Raw genomic sequence first — 17225 nt, 5'->3', positions numbered from 1 at the left:
TTTCTCGTTCTCTCCTGCTCGCCGAGCGTTTGGACCCCTGTCGAAGGAAAGGCTGATGGGATTAGAGGAAACAGCTGGCTCGAGTCTTACCCTGCGGGAGCTCGCATTCTCGGGACTCGGGAAGAGAGGAGCGCCCCGCTGCCGAGTCGCATTCCAGGTCATTTGCTGAGCCCAGATGTTTTCTAATGAGCTCTATGATAAATCCTTTTTCTTTACTACCGAGCACAGTCCCAGCCAGCCAGGTCCGTCCCTAGATCTCTCTTTCTACGCATGGCCAGGCAAGTTGGACTTTGCAGTTCAAGCCAGCTAGCCCAATTACCACCAGGACTCGTGCCTTTCTGCTTTGCAAAGGGTTTCAGCACAGAGCTCAAATCCTAAAGCTGTGGCCTGATGGAGGTTGCTGGTCCAAATTCCTCCCATGGCCGAACATTCCCCTCTAGCCTCTCCTTACCTCTGTGTATGTTATTAAGCTGAGGGTGGATTGACCTGGTGGCCTGAACGAGCAGTGAAGTGCTCTTGGACCCATGTGCTTTGGGTGAATCTGAAAAAGCAGGAATGGTGTTCGTAAGGACTGCTCCATCCTTGCTCTCGGGTGCTGGAACCGCACAGATGTGACAGTCGCGTGCTGGCAGTGATGGGAGGATGCGCTCCTCACACCCTGCCTGCCACCGCTGTCCCCTCCTTTCATCTACCCGAGATGGTGATGGGAAATCACCCCCCAGCTTCTCTAGTAGTAAAACCTTTGCCTCCATCTCCTGACATGAGTACCGTTCCCTTTTCCTCAGGCATGTATGTCCTTACACACAGCAATTTCAGGTCCTGAGCTGTTATCTTGGAGATGTCTCAGGGCTTATTTCGGAGCCAAGAAGCAGGAGCTCAACTCCAGCAGGTGATGGTCTGGTGAGAGAAGGGAGCTGATAAAGAGCCGTCTTTATTCCAGGGAGCTGCAATACAATTTCATACCCTTCTACAAATGAGATGTGGAGAGGTGAAGTGAATTGCCTGACGCGAGATGGGGCAGGGTAGTCCGTGGCAGACCCAGATGTCAGTCTCCCAAGTCCCTTGTGGGTCATGCCATGGCTTTTAGCCCTTGAGAGTGCCTCTGTGGACCCTTTGCAGTGTGTCACGGGGATGATGAACAAAACACAAGTCGCTGGGGGAGAGATGGAGCAATGCTGCCCTCGTTGCTCCTGTAGCCCTTCACAGATACACGCGCTCTCTCTCGCTCGCTCTTTTCTCAGCTGCCTTTCCCTGCATGTGTTTCCTAGCATCCAGCTATGGGCAGGGAGCCTTGGAATCTGTGTTAAGACACAAATAAAAGGAATAGTTTTATTTTTAACTTACAAATACACCCTTTTAATTCTCACGCCCACAGTTCCTAGTCCTGTCCTGACAAGCAGGGAGCCCCTGGCACTGTGGGCGTTTGTCAGCAGGCCCAAAACAGCAACAGCGGGCGAGGGAGGGAAGCTCCTGGAGACCGGAGAGCAGGTTTCTGCTGTGTCTCAGTGCAGAAGAGCCTCGGTGACCCAGCAGCAGGGGAAAGGGCTGAGGGGGAAGACATAGCTGGGTGTGTGGACGTTTTGGGCAAGGCTCTGCACCTGTGTTTTCATGCGGTGTCTCTCTGTGGTGGAAAACAACAGGCTGATGAAGTGGGCTGTCTTCAGGGGGTGAGAGTGGAGACATGTCGTACTAACCCACGTGTCGCACCGCTCGGCGTGAAAACAACGCCGTGGTTTGGCACGGGTGTTTCAGGGGCAGGCAGCAAGCTCCCCACAGCCTGCAGGGAGCGGCAGCTGGTAAACGAGGGGCTGACGTGGAGCAAGGGTCTAAAAATGCTTCTGCAGCCGCCGACCCTGGCTAGGGGCGAGGGGCCTGACCGGTGAGGACGGCTCCTTTCCTGCCGGTGTTGCCCCCTGCTCTCCCGCCCGCCTGCTCCCAGCTGCAGAGCGGCTGCCTCCAGCCCGTGCCTGAGCCACTGTCTGTCCAAATGACATCTGCAGGCATCAGGTCTTCACTCCTTGTTCTGGCTGCGATACCGCACCGCCAGAGAGGAAGGGGAAGAGTGTTGGCCCAGGGCTTTGACAGCCTCTCGGCAGCTTCTTTCATCCTCCAGCCAGCCTGCGCTGTCATACAGCACCTCTCCCTGTCTCTTCTGACACCAGAAAACCCGAACTCTGCTCCTCGTGCCTCCCCACCCCCAGATTTACACATTGCTATTTCCCTCTTCTGCTGTTTCCCTGTTACAGAACTGGAACACGAATGAGTAGTAGGAAGCAGTGAATGAACTGCACGCTGGCTCGCATCTCTGCATGCAGCCTGCTGCTCCGCTCCGGGTAATCCCACCCCGGTGCCGAGGATCCCACAAAAACCATCAAATACAGGACATGCATGGACCTGATACGCTTGGGTGATTTTCACCTTAACGCCCGGGGTCTGTTGCTTCCTAGCTGGTCATGTCTACATCTTTTTCCTCATTTATCCACAGACCTGGGAACTTGCTTCCAAGCCTCTGATGTCTCCTCTTTTGCTCATTATATTATTCAGACTAAAGTAGCCTCCCGGGCAGGAGCTCACTGCTGGTCATGCTGGCCGTGAGGAGCAGGTAGAGATTAGTCAAAAGCCCAAGTTCAGCGATGGGTGAATATGTTGGGAGGTTAGAGTTCGGGCTCCCGATGGGGTGTGTGGTCGTGGTGAAGGCTGCTCCTTGCCTGCTGTTGGCCTTTTTGGAGCTGGATGGTTCAGCCGAGTCAGGGGTCGTGCAGGTTGCATCTGGCAGGGTAAGAAAGCAATGCTGGAAGCAGGTTTTTGCCATCCTATTTACAAAATCCTGCTGTCCCGGAGCTGGAAGGAACCAAGCGGCAGGAAACTGTTCCTTCGCTGGCAGCCTCCAGCCTCCTTCAGCTCACACCCAGCCCCGAAGCTTGCTTTCCTAGCTTCTCCCCAGGACCACTGCCAGGGCACGACCAACGCTTCGCTCAGCACAGCTGTTGCTTTCTTACCATCTCCTCTTCCTGCTTCTCTGATCTCTATGCAAATCTTCACACAAACAGGAGCCAGCAAAGCTCCATCCGAGCCTCGCAGGTATCTTTTGCTTTGAGTAGCGCCGTGCCACAGCGTTTAATGTGGAGGGCCTCTATTAGATTAATTGTGCCTTTTCAGACCAGAGCCCTTCCAGTCTCCGACGATTATCGTAACTGAAAGATAGCGATGAATGGGGTTTTACTGGGATTGTGTCTGGCCGTTAAGTTTTTTAATAGGAAAAGGAAAGAGAGAAAAAGATGAGAAAGAGGAGAGGAGAAGAAAGGAAAAAGAAAAGAAAACCATCCTCTCCGGTGTTGGAGAACTTTCCCAAAGTCTTCGCTGCGGCTAGGACTCTACCCCGAGCACTCTCTCTCAAGTATTATGTTTAAACAGCAGCCGTTTGCATTCAGGGAGCCAAATCCAGGCTTTGTTTGTGTCACTGCAGGAGCAAATGCTGGCAAATCACCTTCGGACAGAGCTCGTCCTTTATCGGCACGTCGTTTTTACGGACCTGCGTTGCCAGCGGGCTCTCCCCGTTAGTTTTTGGCACTTGTCGGGGGCTTCGTCGCCCAGGAGGGGCGGTCGGTGTGCGAGCCCCGTGCCCACCCCGGGGGCTGCCAGCCGGGGGGTCCGGGGGGCTCCCACGCTCCGGCGCCGGTCGGGCACTGGGAGGGGAGGCGGGGGCGGGGGCTGCTCCTCCGGGATACCCCGCACCACTCCCCAAACCGGCGGAACCCCTGCGGGGGGGGGGGGCGTTCAGGCAGCAGGGGTGCGGCTGCATCCCGGGGAGGGGGCAGCCCCCCCGGGAGCAGAGTTGGGGACCGCAGCGCCCCGGGAGCCAGGAGTGGGACTCGCAGCCCCCCAGCTCGGCCCCGGGAGCAGAGCGGGGTCTGCGGCCCCGGGAGCAGGAGGGGACCGCAGACCCCAGGAGCAGAGGCGGGTCCGCAGCCCCCGGGGCAGGATTGGGGTCCGCAGCCCCCCGGGAGCACAGAGGGGATCGCAGTCCCCGGGAGCAGAGGGGGTTCCGCAGCACCCCGGGAGCAGAGGGGGGTCCGCAGCCCCCGGGGCAGGACTGGGGTCCGCATCCCCCGGCCCGGGGCTGAGCCGGCGCCCCGGCGGGGCGGGCAGGCGCTGCAGCCGGCGCTCCCCTCCCTGCCTCCTCCGTGCCTCCTCCCTCCCTCCCTCCTTCCCTCCCTCCGCCTCTCCCCTCCTCTCGCTTCCCCCCCCCGTCCCGATTGTGCAATCGGGAGCGGCGGGGCCGGCGGCACCGCCCGGAGCCCGGCACCGGGGGGAGGGAGGCAGGGAGGGAGGCAGGGAGGGAGGGGAGGCTCCCGGTCCCGGTCCCGGTCCCGGCTCCCGCCCGCGCCTCCCGGGGCCGCCGCGCCGAGGATGCGGCAGCCGCCGGGCACCGGCACCGGCACCGCGGGGCTGTAGCCGCCCGCCCGCGGCCCCGGACCCCATGGGATGTGCCCGCCGTCGCCTGGGTGGTGAGTACCCCTCGGCTTTGTGTGTATGTGTGTCCCCTCCGCCCCAAAGCCGAGCGGACCTGCTTCTTTTTCTCCGCCGCTGATCAGCACCAGATTTTCCACCTCTTTTCCTCTCCCTTCCATTCTCCCCCCGGGTGATTGATGGCCGGGAGGATGAGAGTATTGCCACGGGCAGAAATCAGTTGCAGATGAGGCGGACTTCGGGGGATCTGCTGTGCAATCGTTAAACTATTTCCACCGCCGCTTTAGCTCAAATAAAATAAAAGAATAGGATATGGGGAGCCGCGCTCTGTCGGTTGCACATCTGCGGTACAGAGTCCTTCCCATCTATTTCGGGTTCCGAACAAAAGTGCAGAGGAAAGGACGGGAACGTTGAGCCTGTCCATTAACCGCAGCGCCAGAGGACGTGTAGTCGTCCGGCTGTCAGAAAGGACGGAAATTTTCCCGATGGAGAGGCAGTAAACTTTTGTTACTTGAAAAGTTTGCTCTGGGGATGAACTTCTATCCGTGTATCCTGCAAATAGTTTTTGTGCTTGCTGGAATATCACAAAGGCTTTTATCCGATAGAGCTCTACCTGTTTCTTGAGTCGTAACATAGTATTTCAGTTTGTCTAAGTATTTGCGGCAATTCTTATTTGTTATATCCAATAATCTCTGCCTTTATGCGCAGTGGGGGTTCCTCTTTTCCTCTGAGAGATGTTCTGGGGACAGGGCACGTTTTAGCTCATTTTCAGGCTGTATTAAAGTTGATCCGGACAATCCCTTATTGCCTACTAACGCTTCTCTTACGAGGGCACTCTTACGAGAAACTTATGCTCTGCTCCGCAATCTAACTTTTACGTATAAGATTAACCCCGTCGAATTAAAAATTCAGCCCATTTGAAGTGTTTGTGGAGTCGGGGCACCACAGCTTTGCCATGCGGGGGGTTTTGGGGAAAAATCTGCGCCCTAGCGAAATGAGTGGGGAAAGATCCTTGCGGTATGGCGAGGCCCAGATTTTTCCCTTGTATTTTTAGCCTAAGAATACCCTCTTTGCAATGTCCAACCAGCCAAAAATCAGCTGTATACAATGGGCACTTTTGCTTTTCAAAGGCAGTCTCCCATCTCGAAAAAGGCAGCTCGCCTCAAATTTGCAAACCGCAGGATGGGAAATGGAATTTGCCTTCAGTGTAAAAATCCCAAGTGTTTGCAAACAGCCCTGAGAAGAATCCGGGCTCTTGGCTTGACCTCCCTGTGCTGAATTCCAGCTTGGGGTGGTTGCGGTCTTGCAAAGAGGGCAAACGAGCAAAGGCTTCCTGAGCGCCCGGTCCTCTTTCCGGAGTGAGGAAAATGGTCAAGCTGGAGGGTGCTCAGGAAGTGCAGGATCGGGCCCCAAGCCAAAGTGCTTTTTCAAGTGGCCGTGAAGACCTGCCCGTATTGGAGTAACTTTGCTCGCGGCGGGTGTTGGCATTGCCCGGGTCGTGCAAAGCTGGTACGGTCGTGGGAAACCTGCCCGAGAAGCAGAGTAAACTCCTCGGCAGTTATTCCTCCCCAGGCTCTGCGCTGTTCCCAGTAAAGTGTTAGCAATACCTCTGCTGGCTCCCGTATCGTCGCTGCAGGGCCGGCAGAGCCGGGGACTTGCTCCGTCCGAGGGCCTTGCTCTGCTCTTTTTCTTTTTTTTTCGAAGTCTGGTGGAAAAAAAAAACCCTCCTCCGTAGTCACCCAGGCTCGGAGATCCCCCGCAATAAAGCAAGGACCAGAGTGCCGGCGGGTCCAGCATGGCTTAGGGCAGAGAAACTTCTGAGTCGCTCACATCAGGCTCTTAAAATCTGAGCGGCTGATAAAATCATCCTTTTGGGGGAGGACTGGAGTGGGAATGAGGGGTGGTCTGCCCTCCGCGCCGCCCGCTAGCTCCGGCAGGAGCTGCGCTTGCTGTTTCCCAGATCTTTGTTTCTCGCACAGTGCTGTTTAGGGAGGGAGTGACGGGGGGCAGTGGGGGCTGGGGCTTTCCTGGGTGTAAATTAGCTCCGATGGTGGGAATGGAGCAACCCAACGCTCCTTTCTACCAGTTGTGGAGCTGGGCTGGGCCACTATCCCCATTCCAGCCAAGACTTCAGTCCTTTGGAGTTGAGCTTTGGAAATGGTGTCAGGATTGGGCCCTCGCTTTGGTCACTCTCTCTGATGTGGCTTAAGCCTCCTCCTCCTCCGGTAGCTCTGGTAGCTTCTCTGAGCTCTCGGATGACTTGTCCAGAGAGGGGAAGGGACTGGCATTTGTTTCACAGTTTGATTTCACAGTGGTTACCGGGCCCAATCCTGCAGTTCTAGGAGAGACTGTCTAAATGTCAACTGCGAGGTCAGCCCTCGGGACGTCTGGTAGCAATTGAAAATCCCAACTGGGCTGTTACGTTACCCCCGAAAGCCTCTGGCCCCGCAGTGCCACGTGTTTTTATCCTCCGGTTTTGGAGATATTGCAGTCAGTGCCATGGGTGAATAACACAGACGTTGGGTTTTGTGTTGTGAAAACTGAGAGGGCTGGTGCGGCGTAAAGTGGAGATTAAAAAAGAGGGTGAAACAGCGCTCGAGTCAACTGGATTTCTGCTGTTGTGGCCAGGATATGGCCCAAACGGGTGTAAAGGGAGAGGGAAACAGCAGGAAGGGTCCTGAACCATCGCTGAAAGATCCACAGCTTCAGCCACAAGCCCCTTTCTCCTTCCCTCTTTCCACCTCTTGCTCCAGCAGCTGGGAACCTGATCCTGCAAGCGCAACCCCGCTGCGTAGGACAGGGCTCAATGTGTTTTTTTTTTAATGCAAGTTTGGTAATGAATGACCGAGCAAGCCGAAAGCCAGCGTGGTCGGCGCTTGCGACAACTCCCATCTCCGACTGCAGGATGGCCTTATGCGGCGTGTGTGCTAAATTAAAAAAATAATAATCCTGGTGGCCACTATGTACTAGAACTGGTTTTATCTGGTTCCAGTTATGCTTGTTTTGAGTAAGATGAGCGGTGCCAGATTCTGATCTCATTTGCACCAGTGGAGTCATTCGGGGGAGCCGGTCCCAGTTTACCTCACTCTAAGTGAAAGCAGAACTGGGCCTGCTGGGAGAAGCGCTCCCCGGGGAAATCGCTGGTGCCTGCGTGCAAATCAAACACGGGTAAAAGTGAACGACTCTTGGGACCCTTCCCGGAGGCGGTGCGGATTTTACCGCCGTCCCCGTAAAAGCTGTTCACCGAAAAAGGAGGGGAGAGGCTGTAGCTTTGGTTGCAAGGGGAACCGGCGTGACTGTGCACTGCAGAGCGAGCCAGGTGCTTTGGGGAGACACCGTCGGCGAGCGATAGTGGTCAGGCCCTCGGTTAGTGACACTGTGGTGGAGGAAAAGCCAACCTCTTTCCACGCTGGGTGGGAAACTGCTGCTTGCAGGGGTCAGGGACAGCTTTAGGGAGAGCAGCCCGGCTGGAGGGTGGCAGGCGCTGTTACTGCGTGGGATTTTCAAAGGGGTTTGGATCCACGGGCCACATTTGGGCACCTGCGGTCGTCCTGCGTGGCCGAAGCTCCAGCCGATACCCTGCGCCAGGCTGACGGTGCTGCCCGTGCCGGGTGGCTGTGCCGGCTCTGCGGCAGCGAGCGCGTGGGACGGCTGTGTGGGAAACACCAGCTCCAGGGGAAACGCGGGAGGGAGCCTCGCCTCGCTCAGGTCCAGACATGCGAGCAAGGCCTCTGGCTGAAACGCTGCTAACAGCTGTGTTTGAAAGTGCCTATTTCTCGTATTATCCGCAGTGCACTCGGATACGACCTACCGCTGGGGACTGTTCTAGCCAAAGCATGTTGCAGGCTCGTCCTTCCTTGCGCAGGGTCTCACGCAGAGCCCGTTCGCCCTCCCTTTCCCCAAATCGCCGAGGCACCCCGCTCCCGCTGCTCCCCAAAACTGCCGGCTGCTGGAGGCTGGTGGCAGGCTTGATTTCCAGGTGCCCAAAACAGCTGATCCTTGCTCCCATCCCGCTTGCCCTGCTGCTCTTAGGGGCTGCAGAGCCCCACATTTTGAGCAGGTGCTTGAAGAAGAGAGGGAGTGGAGGGTAGCATGGGGCCAGGATATATTCCTGTGCTTTAGGATGATGCATTTTCCTGGCTGTGGATTGTTCTTAATGCTGAAGAAATTGAGCAATTGAAATAAAGTACCAGAAACTGTTTATATTACTCTTGCCTCCTCCACAGGCCATTAGTGTGTCCCTTTTCCAGCAGAGCTCCTTTAGGACCCCATTCTAAGCCTCTCTAAGCCCATAGGTAGCTTTCCAATGACTTTTGTAGGTAAAGGAGCTTGGATTTTTTCTCCAGCTGCAAAAAACGAGTTTCTCAAGTGCTCAGTGCATGGTTGAGGAGCCAGATTTAAAATCCCAATGTACCAAAGTCTTTTGAAATTCTGGCCAGAGTGGGGAGGGGAGAGGGCTTTAAAAAGGCTGCACTGCTTTTCTCTCTTTCTGCTTTATTTCTGTGAATCGCCCAACCATGCTTGAGTGGAAATTAATATGTTACGGAAAGGGAAGCTCTAGCATCTCCTGCTTTTGAAAGGAGCAGAGGCGGCCAGATCCACGGTGAGAAATGACCCAGCTTTTGCTCCATTATCAAAAAGATTTTAGGATTGATTCTCATGCGTGTTAAATATCAAACGTCTTCCTGTGGTAGTTCCCTTTTTATTTTTTTGCAATTTCTTCCCAGATTTTGCAGCTCAGCGAAGCAAGACTGAAGCTCTCAGCTCAGAAGAGACTTCTGTGTTCAGCTGAGCACTCCTCTGTCTTGCTGTCCTGAAGAATTACCTCTAGACGTGTTCAGCGCATAGTTCTCCTCCCTCTCGCCTGGCGATATTGTCGTGACATCGACCCGGTTAATGTGGGCTACTGCAGGCACAACAGCAGAGTCCCCGAAAGAACGGTGTGCTTTGTATTTTTTGCAACCAAATTGAAAAATGTGAAGTTTTAGATGAATGCAAATTTCAAAAAAGGGGGAAGTATGGAATGAGGACAAGTACTGAATAAAATCAGTTGGTTTTTGCTTTTTTTTAAGAACACAGTGACTTTTCAGGTTTTCAGAGTTTAGATTTAAACTTTGCCTGCTAATACTGCTGGCTTAGAATATTTCTTGTTCCATGTAAGCAAATATTATTTGAGGTGATATTCCTAAGAGGCAGTTCCCTGTAGTATTCAGAAGTCACTGTATAGACAAAATCCTGTGTCTGAGGAGCCTCAGGCCCTGGATCTTTCTGGGACAGGTACACGTTTCTTTCCAAAGAAAGATCAGACGCCTACCGTGGCTTTGCCTCCTTTTAGGTGCCTAAATAATCAGTTGCCTCTTAGTGTTTACAGCTACCTGCAAGAGAGATGGCTCCTGGCCACCCCCACGCACAGGAGAGCTTTCTCTTCCGCAGGCAGCGGCCCCGCTTGCCCTGCAGCACCGTGTCCTTGCACGACTCCCCCACCGCCCGGCGATGCCCCAGCCTGACTCCCGCCTGCCCCGCAGCGCCGCGTCGCGTGGGGCACGGGCTGTTGGCAGCCATCCCTCCCCTCCCGCCCCGGGCAGCCTCTTCCCTCGAAGGAAGTCTGGCGCTCCGAATACCTCCCTGTGCTTTCCCGCTCTCTCTGCACCCGCCAGCTCGCTCGCCATACGGCCGCTCCCCTGTCTCTGGTCTTACAAGCAGGGAAACTGAGGCACGGAGCAGAGTGCTCAGCACCGTGTCTTTGGGGCCCCCTTTTCTCCTGGCACCGCTGTGCAGCAGCTTTTCTCCGCGAAACGGCATAAATAACTAGTTGAACACAAAGGCAGGACCTGGTACTGCTGTGGTCCGCGTCTGACACCAACTTGGGATTGCTCCTGGCAGCCTGGCGGGGTGTAGCCTGAGAGCCAGGCTGGGTGGGAAGGCGGCTCCCTCGGGCAGGACAGCGTGTGTCCAGGGAGGCAGGAGAGGGAGGTGGAGGTCCCAGCTCTGACCCAGACCAGGAGCTGAAACCTTCGTCTTGTCCGTCTCACTGAGGTCTCGTGCATCTCACGTAAGGACTTGGATCACTGAGTTAGGCCTTGAGGTAAGGCCCTTGCCCAGCTTCGTACCCCATTTGACTTAGCTACAGTGTGGAGCTGACACTATTTCTGCGCTGGATTCACAGGCTTTGAGCCTTGGCTAAGCAATGTTTGTAAAGCTTAGGGGCTTCTTGTCTCTCAGAACCTGGGATGCTGCGTGTGTGGCCATGAGCACAATATACCTGTGTCTGTGTTTTTATGTGTTTGGCAAAATTGCAAGATCCTGGAAAAGAAAAATACCTATAAATATATTAAACTACGTATGAAATGTTCCCCATGTCCACCTGCAGGCTTGTCTTGTATTATGGCATAAACTTCCCGCTGGAAAAAGAGGGTAAAACTGATTAGATCTTTTTTATTTTCCTCCAGAAGTGTTTGGTTTCCAAAAGGCAGGGAACAGCTGTGGGCTGGATGGTGGGAACGTGGCCTCCGAGGTAATTCCCGTTATTGTCCTCCAGCCGATGTAATGATGTAGATTTTCCCAGCTGGTTCCAGGCGTTGGCGGGGACTGTCCCGCTTTGGGACTCCTGCGAGTCCCCGGGGCTGCTGGGATGGAAGGAAGGAGCTCTTCTAGGTGACACGAAACATCTGAGCCTGCTACCACCAGATCTCAAAACTGGGCTCATGGGAGGCTCAGCCATCGGCAGGACTCCTGCCAGGCTCTCCGGGCCCCGAAGGGATGCTGAGCTGGTGCAGCTGAGATCCATCAGCCTTGGACATTTTGCCCCTCAGCTCCTCGGGCATGGGGACAGGCTGGAAGAGGGCTCTGGGGCCGCTCACCACAAGGCTGCAGCTGTGCGTGCGCTGAGAAGTTGTTTGTCTCCGGAGTCCGGGATGTGCCAGGCTCAAGGGCTGAGTCATTTGATTTCTCAAATGCGTGCTGAAGGGATGGCGGAGGAAGCTGCCATGCGGTTCCCTGCAGGGGGAGAGGGGGGAGACCCTCACGGGCTGACGGGTCTGCCGGAACTGAGCTGAACTTTCTGCTTGAAAAGCTTTGACTAGCAGGGAAAAAAAAAAAAGAGTGCCCCGGTGCGGAGAAGAGAAAGAAGCCCCTGTGCGCGGGGAAGTGCTTGCCCCCGCCGGCAGGCCAGGGCCGGGGTCAGCGCCGGGGAGCACACACTTGTTCCTTTAGGGGCTGCAACGTGTAATTTAGCTTGTCACGGAGGAATGTGCTCAATGCCTTTATTTAATCGGGAGTTTGCAAACCTGCTCGGGTGCCTTGTCTTCCTTTTTCCCTCCCCTTCCCAGCCGGGGGGGAGAAGGAACACGGTGCTTTTGTCTCCGACCCTGTGGCTGCTGTCAGATGAATGGTTTTAGTGGCAGCTCTGTTCGCATGACTGGTTTGAACTATGCCAGCGAACATGCCGCGGTTGCGAGCAGGCTGTTTCCAGCCCCAGCTCCCTCCCAAACTCAGCTGCATCAGATGTTTTCCTAGGCGCTGGCATAAACCTTGTTACTTACTAGAAATGTGGCCCTGCGGGTTCCAGGGTTTTCTTGGGAGCAGGAAAACACTACGTGGATGTGGCTTGTTCAAGGCTCAGAATCAGTGGGGGTAGCAGTGCTCGGCCCCCACAGTGCCCCAAAGAACGGGGTAATGCTGCAACTGCTCCAGCTCGGGAGAGGAACCGGGTTCCCCTGCTCACCGCTGCTCCTCTGCAAGGCGGACCAGCGGCCGCGCTGCTAGGGGCCCTGGTTACGAGACAGGCCTGCTCAGGAAAGGAGAGGGCTTAAGCATATGTTTAAGTGCTTTCTTGAATCCAGGCCAGGTCCTGTGCTTTAGCAGAGCACAACCTCACTCATCTTCCTCTCGGTATCAGAGTGAGACAGGAGCCCAGATGCTCGGAGATGATCCTTCATGCCTCTGGCAACGGGTCTGCTCTGACCAGCGCTGCAGAAACACCTCTCTATTGAGCACCTCCCTCCAGGAAAAAAAAAGGTCCCAGGGAATCAGGGCTGTCAGTGCAGACAGAAGTGTTTGCCTCTCTGCCGCTGGGTAGAGATGCATAGAAACCTGGAGAAAAACCAGCCACCACCTTCCTTTGGAAAGAAGGAAATTGCTCTGTAATCGGGCATGTGGAAGTGAACTTCTGTGCTGACTCCAGAGGAATTTCGGCTGTTCCCTGGGGGTTGTGATTGCTGTTTGGGTCACATCCCAGCTCTGATCTCGGACTTGCCTTTGGGAGCGGGATTCCTCAGCACGGAGCTGCTGGCATTTGAGGAATGAGTGATGCTCGTTTCAGAAAACCAAGCAAACCAAGCGTGTGTGTGTGTGTGTGTGTGTGCAGCTTAGCCGTGTCCTTCTTAGCAGAAATGGCAGAATTTCCCCACTGAAATGGAAGAAAAATTCAGGGGCAGAAGTAAGCCCTAAGAGTTGTTGTCAGGACAAATGTATTTAACCACACCGCTCTCATTGATGGCAGTGCACGTTCAGGGGCTAAAAACCCTCTGCTTGTCTCAAAGCAAGACCTACAGCCCCTGCTTTGTGCGGGTGTTCTCACTGGGGCCCGTAGGACTCACAGGAACCAGTGCTGGGAGGTTTGGGAAGCCAGAGCTATAAAGGTGTTGCTGCGTTACACCATTATGGTTCCTGTATCACCAGGAAATAAGAAAATTTAGCAGAGACCCCACCTGGTTCCTCCAGAGATTGTGAGGCCAGGGAATGGGGATGTCCTTTTCTGGCTGCCTTGGGATGGAGGACGGGGAACCGTGTCTCTTGGTTCAGATCCAGGAGGTCGGGCTCAGTGGAGGTGCAACAGGGCAAAACCCTCTGCCCCCTAATGCCCTGCGGATATCCGAGCTGGCGCTGTCAGAGGCGCTTCGTAGCCTCCTCACTTAGATAAGCATGGTGGTCCTCCAGCCGAGGATGTGTCGGTGGAGCCTGTGCAGATAGACTGAGCAGCCCGGGGAACGCCCAGCTGGGGGTCCCCAGCGCAGAGCTGCCTCTGACACCGGCGTCTGATAAACATTTTTCCTCTCCTTCCCCGGCAAGCGTGAGAGGGCCGGGCACAGGAGCCATGGGAATCAACAGGAGTCTTTCCAGTGTGGGCTTTGGATCTTCGTCTGGATAAATAAATAGAAGGAAATAACAAATAACATGGTTCTAACAAATATTTTAGAAAGTGTGAATGTCTGCCTTTCGCTATGATTCCATCCAAACACCACAAAGGAAAAAATTTCCCTCCTTCTGTGATCTTTTTCCATCTGCCTTTCCCCAGTGATTGGGAGTGTTAATGCAGGCACCTTGGCTCGAGAGTCCAGCACAAGGAAACCCTGCGTGGGATTTCTCTGGGGGTGGTAAGTAACCTTCTTGCCGACCACCTTTGCGAGCGAGGCTTGTGCTTGGTATTAAAAGGACCCCCCTTGCCTGCAGACTGAGTTCCCGACCTCAGAGTAACCGTTTGCTGAATTGGAGCGGCTCTATAAAAATAAATGCCGTATCGGTCATTTCTGCGGGTTTCTTGCCTCTGAATTGAGGTTTCCTCGGCTCCCTGCTTGCTGCTGCCTTGCAGCGACACCTGCTGCGCACTCCTAGGAGGAGAGTGGTTTTCGTTCCCGGGAAAGCGGTCCCTTTTCCCTAGGAAGGCTTGCAGCAAGGCCAGCTTTGGCTTTTAAGGTGGGAGCAAAGGAAGTGGGGAAGTCTGTTCCTTCCTCAACCCAAACCACTTGTGCCGTCCGTGACTTCTCCAACCCGTTCTGAAACAAAACCCCAATACTTTTGTTTTGCAAACTTCTCCCAGCCCAGCTCTGGGTGGGAAATGATGAAAAGCCTGCTGTTGCTCCTGGCACACAGCTCAGGAGAAGTAATGCAGGTGCCTGCCTGCCCCCCAGCTGGTTTTGCACCAGGAAGCAGCGGTTCAGCACGTCCCACTCCCCGTGCGGTGTTTTGGGGAGCCTCCCTGGCCGCGGAGGGAGATGTCAGTACCAACGCACTGGGAGGACATACCTGCGCTTGTCGCAGCCAAGAGCTGCCGTGGGGTTGGAGAAATGGGCCGACTTGTCTGTTTTCTTTCCTGCTAACGCTTTCCTCTCTGTCTCCAGTTGTAGGATTTTGGCAGAGCTGGCCATGATGTTACGGTTCGTGGTCGGTGCCCTCTTCCCAGCGCTGCTCCTGGCTGCACCGCCCCCCATAAACAAGCTCGCCCTCTTCCCAGACAAGAGCGCTTGGTGCGAGGCGAAGAACATCACCCAGATCGTGGGGCACAGCGGCTGCGAGTCCAAGTCCATCCAGAACAGGTACGGATCCGCCCTCGGTGCCGAGCTGGATGCAGCTGATTTCCATTTGCAGGTGGCACCAGAGTGGCTTTGGGCACTGTCACTCGCACAAGAAGCCAGGCACAATGTCCTGCCTCTGCCTGGCTCCCTTCCCTCTGTCTCAGTGGAAGGTCAGATCTCCTGCCTTTGCTGGGAAGCAGGCACCTCCCTGGAGGCCTCATCCCGCCTGTTGTCTTTGCAGGGCCTGTCTGGGACAGTGTTTCAGCTACAGCGTCCCCAACACCTTCCCACAGTCCACAGAGTCCCTGGTTCACTGCGACTCCTGCATGCCAGCCCAGTCCATGTGGGAAATCGTGAGTATCCCTGCCTGCTCCACGGTTCTTTCTGCGGGGCCTCGCGCAGGGGCTCCCAGCTCTGCTCTGCCACCACGTCAGGGCAAGTCGTTCTCCTTCCCTGGGGTTTCCCCACTCGTGGTTCCCTTTCGGGGTGTCTCTCAGGTGACCGTACCCTGTCTGGAGATGCCTGGGTGGAAGGGGCTGCTGGAAGCAACGTGATTGCTGTGATGAACGATGCGTTTATCACTGTTTGCAGAAGCATCCCCCATCAGTCCCTGCATTATTCATCCCTGTGCTCATCCCACCTGCCTGTTCTCTTCACCGCTCCCTTTGTCACCTCCTCCCACTTGGGAGTTTTTGCCTTCGCTGGCCAGAAGTGCTTCCCACAGCCCATCTGCCAGTCACCCTCAGACCGCACAGTTTCATGCCACCATTGATCCCGGCATAAAGTGGCCATAAGCCCTACCTCCGAGGCAAGCCTAGGCACCCATGGAGCTGGGTTCAGCTCTCCGATTTGCTTTCAACTCGGATGTTTGGGCAGATGGTTTAGTCCAAACCATCCGAGATGCTCAGCAACGTGTCCTGTGGGTGGCCTTTGCAGTTACCACCGGTATTTCTGTGCCAGCAGTGCCTGGGAGCAGTGCCCCGCTTGAGTCGGTGCGTTTTCCCCGGGTCTCTGCAGCTTGTGACCTTGCGAGACATTCCCAGAGAGCTCTTGCCTTGCAGACTGACCGCGGAGGATTGTCTGTATGGGCTGTGAGCCATCGGTTCTGGCTTAAAATACCTCAGCTCCGCAGGGCACTGGGCAGGTGAGAGCGCCTGCAGCAGGCTGGCCATCCAGGCGTGGAGCCTGCGTGCTCACTCGCTGCATCCTCCTCCTTCTACCCAGGTGACGCTGGACTGTCCAGGCAACGACGAGATCCCCAGGGTTGACAAGCTGGTGGAGAAGATACTTCACTGTAGCTGCCAGGCTTGCGGGAAGGAGCCGAGCCACGAGGGAGCCCTGTTCAACGTCTACCTGAACGCGGAGGAGAACATGCCCGCCGAAGGTCCCAGCCCCCATCACTACACCCACCACCAACAGGAGGTGGAAGAATCCCCTGCCTCCAGCCACCACCACCATGAGGAGGAGGGCGACGAGTGACCTGGCCCTTGCGGACTGTCCTTGCAGCCGGCGGCGCGGGCAGGGGGTGTGTGCGAGGGAAAGGGCCGGGGTTTGGGGAGGGAGGGGGGTGGTGGAGTCTTTCCTGTCTAATAGGTACCCTCACGCTTTGCTCTCCACGACACCCCGGGGCGGGAGGAACGTTTTGAGGCACAAGCTGAGGGGCAGACGTGGGGCTGGAGCTGCAGGGCAAGAGGGGAGGGCTCGGGGTTTTCTGATACAAAACTACTTGCACATAATAGTAATAATATATTGAGAGGAGCAGGAACCCGGACGAGAGGGTTTTGGCTGAGAGCGAGAGCTCCCCGGGGGCTCTCTGCAGGCTCCTGGACCTGCTGTGGAGCCTTTGCTGAGTCCTTCTGGGTTTTTCTCTTGTAAACAGCTCGTACCTGGGGTGGAGGCAGAAGGGATGCAGCCTCTCTGCAGTCCCACAAGAGATGCACATCTCTCCTGGGGTGTGTGGGACCAGCGGCACCCCTTCTTCCTCCGATCTGCCCTGCCTGCCGAGGGACCCGTGGGCTCGGCGTGGCTGCGCTGTTCCTCCTGGCACCCGCCAGACCTTAATTCAGCCCCAAGCCCCGTGTATGGGGTAGCTGGTGGGGAGTGCTTTGCCCCAGGATGTGCCTCTGGGGCTGCGTGCCTGAGGGTGCTGGGAGCCGTGGTGCTGAGAGCCCTGGCCTCGCCAGTCCTCGCGGCCACCACGCAGCTCCCTGGGGACGAGGGAGCTGGGTCATGCCGTGGGCGCTGGGGCTTTGCGATTCGTGGCCCGTGGGAAGGCCAAGGGCAGGCTCGTGCTGGGGCGCTCTGGGTGGGAGCCGGCCCCTCTCCCCCCTCTCCCTGCTGCACTTTAACGGTGGTGGAGGGAGAAGGGGGACGAGCGCCAGGATGCCGATGTACCTTTGCAGGAGACTGCTCGTGCAGGGCTGCGGAGGCTCGGGGTGGGGGGACGGCCCCGGGCCCCTCCTG

General features: G+C 56.1%; 1 protein-coding gene across 2 annotated transcripts; it reads left to right on the top strand.

The window, feature by feature from the left end:
- The first annotated feature begins 4300 nt into the window (after window positions 1-4300).
- NBL1 (NBL1, DAN family BMP antagonist) lies at window positions 4301-16666 on the top strand. Of its 2 annotated transcripts, XM_064470214.1 has the most exons (5): window positions 4301-4508; window positions 13766-13844; window positions 14589-14783; window positions 15004-15115; window positions 15987-16666. In XM_064470214.1, exons 1-5 carry the CDS (start codon window positions 4481-4483, stop codon window positions 16239-16241), a joined length of 669 nt encoding a protein of 222 aa, XP_064326284.1. In that variant the 5' UTR covers window positions 4301-4480; the 3' UTR covers window positions 16242-16666. The 2 variants fall into 2 exon arrangements, with proteins under 2 accessions (XP_064326284.1, XP_009499019.2); XM_009500724.2 differs by lacking the exon at window positions 13766-13844 and having other exon boundaries at window positions 4302-4508.
- The last annotated feature ends 559 nt before the right edge of the window (window positions 16667-17225 follow it).

The sequence above is a fragment of the Phalacrocorax carbo genome, chromosome 20 (assembly GCF_963921805.1).
Source record: "Phalacrocorax carbo chromosome 20, bPhaCar2.1, whole genome shotgun sequence".
Lineage (NCBI taxonomy): Eukaryota > Metazoa > Chordata > Aves > Suliformes > Phalacrocoracidae > Phalacrocorax > Phalacrocorax carbo.
This window is presented reverse-complemented; position numbering and strand designations above follow the sequence as displayed.

What these genes read in the sequence shown, in the direction of transcription:
- NBL1 (XM_064470214.1), top strand. Translation starts at nt 4,481, where the DNA reads ATGGGATGTGCCCGCCGTCGCCTGGGTG. An exon ending in TGCCCGCCGTCGCCTGGGTG is followed by an intron (nt 4,509 to 13,765) that starts GTGAGTACCCCT and finishes GCCTTTCCCCAG; the next exon opens with TGATTGGGAGTGTTAATGCA. An exon ending in TCCAAGTCCATCCAGAACAG is followed by an intron (nt 14,784 to 15,003) that starts GTACGGATCCGC and finishes TTGTCTTTGCAG; the next exon opens with GGCCTGTCTGGGACAGTGTT.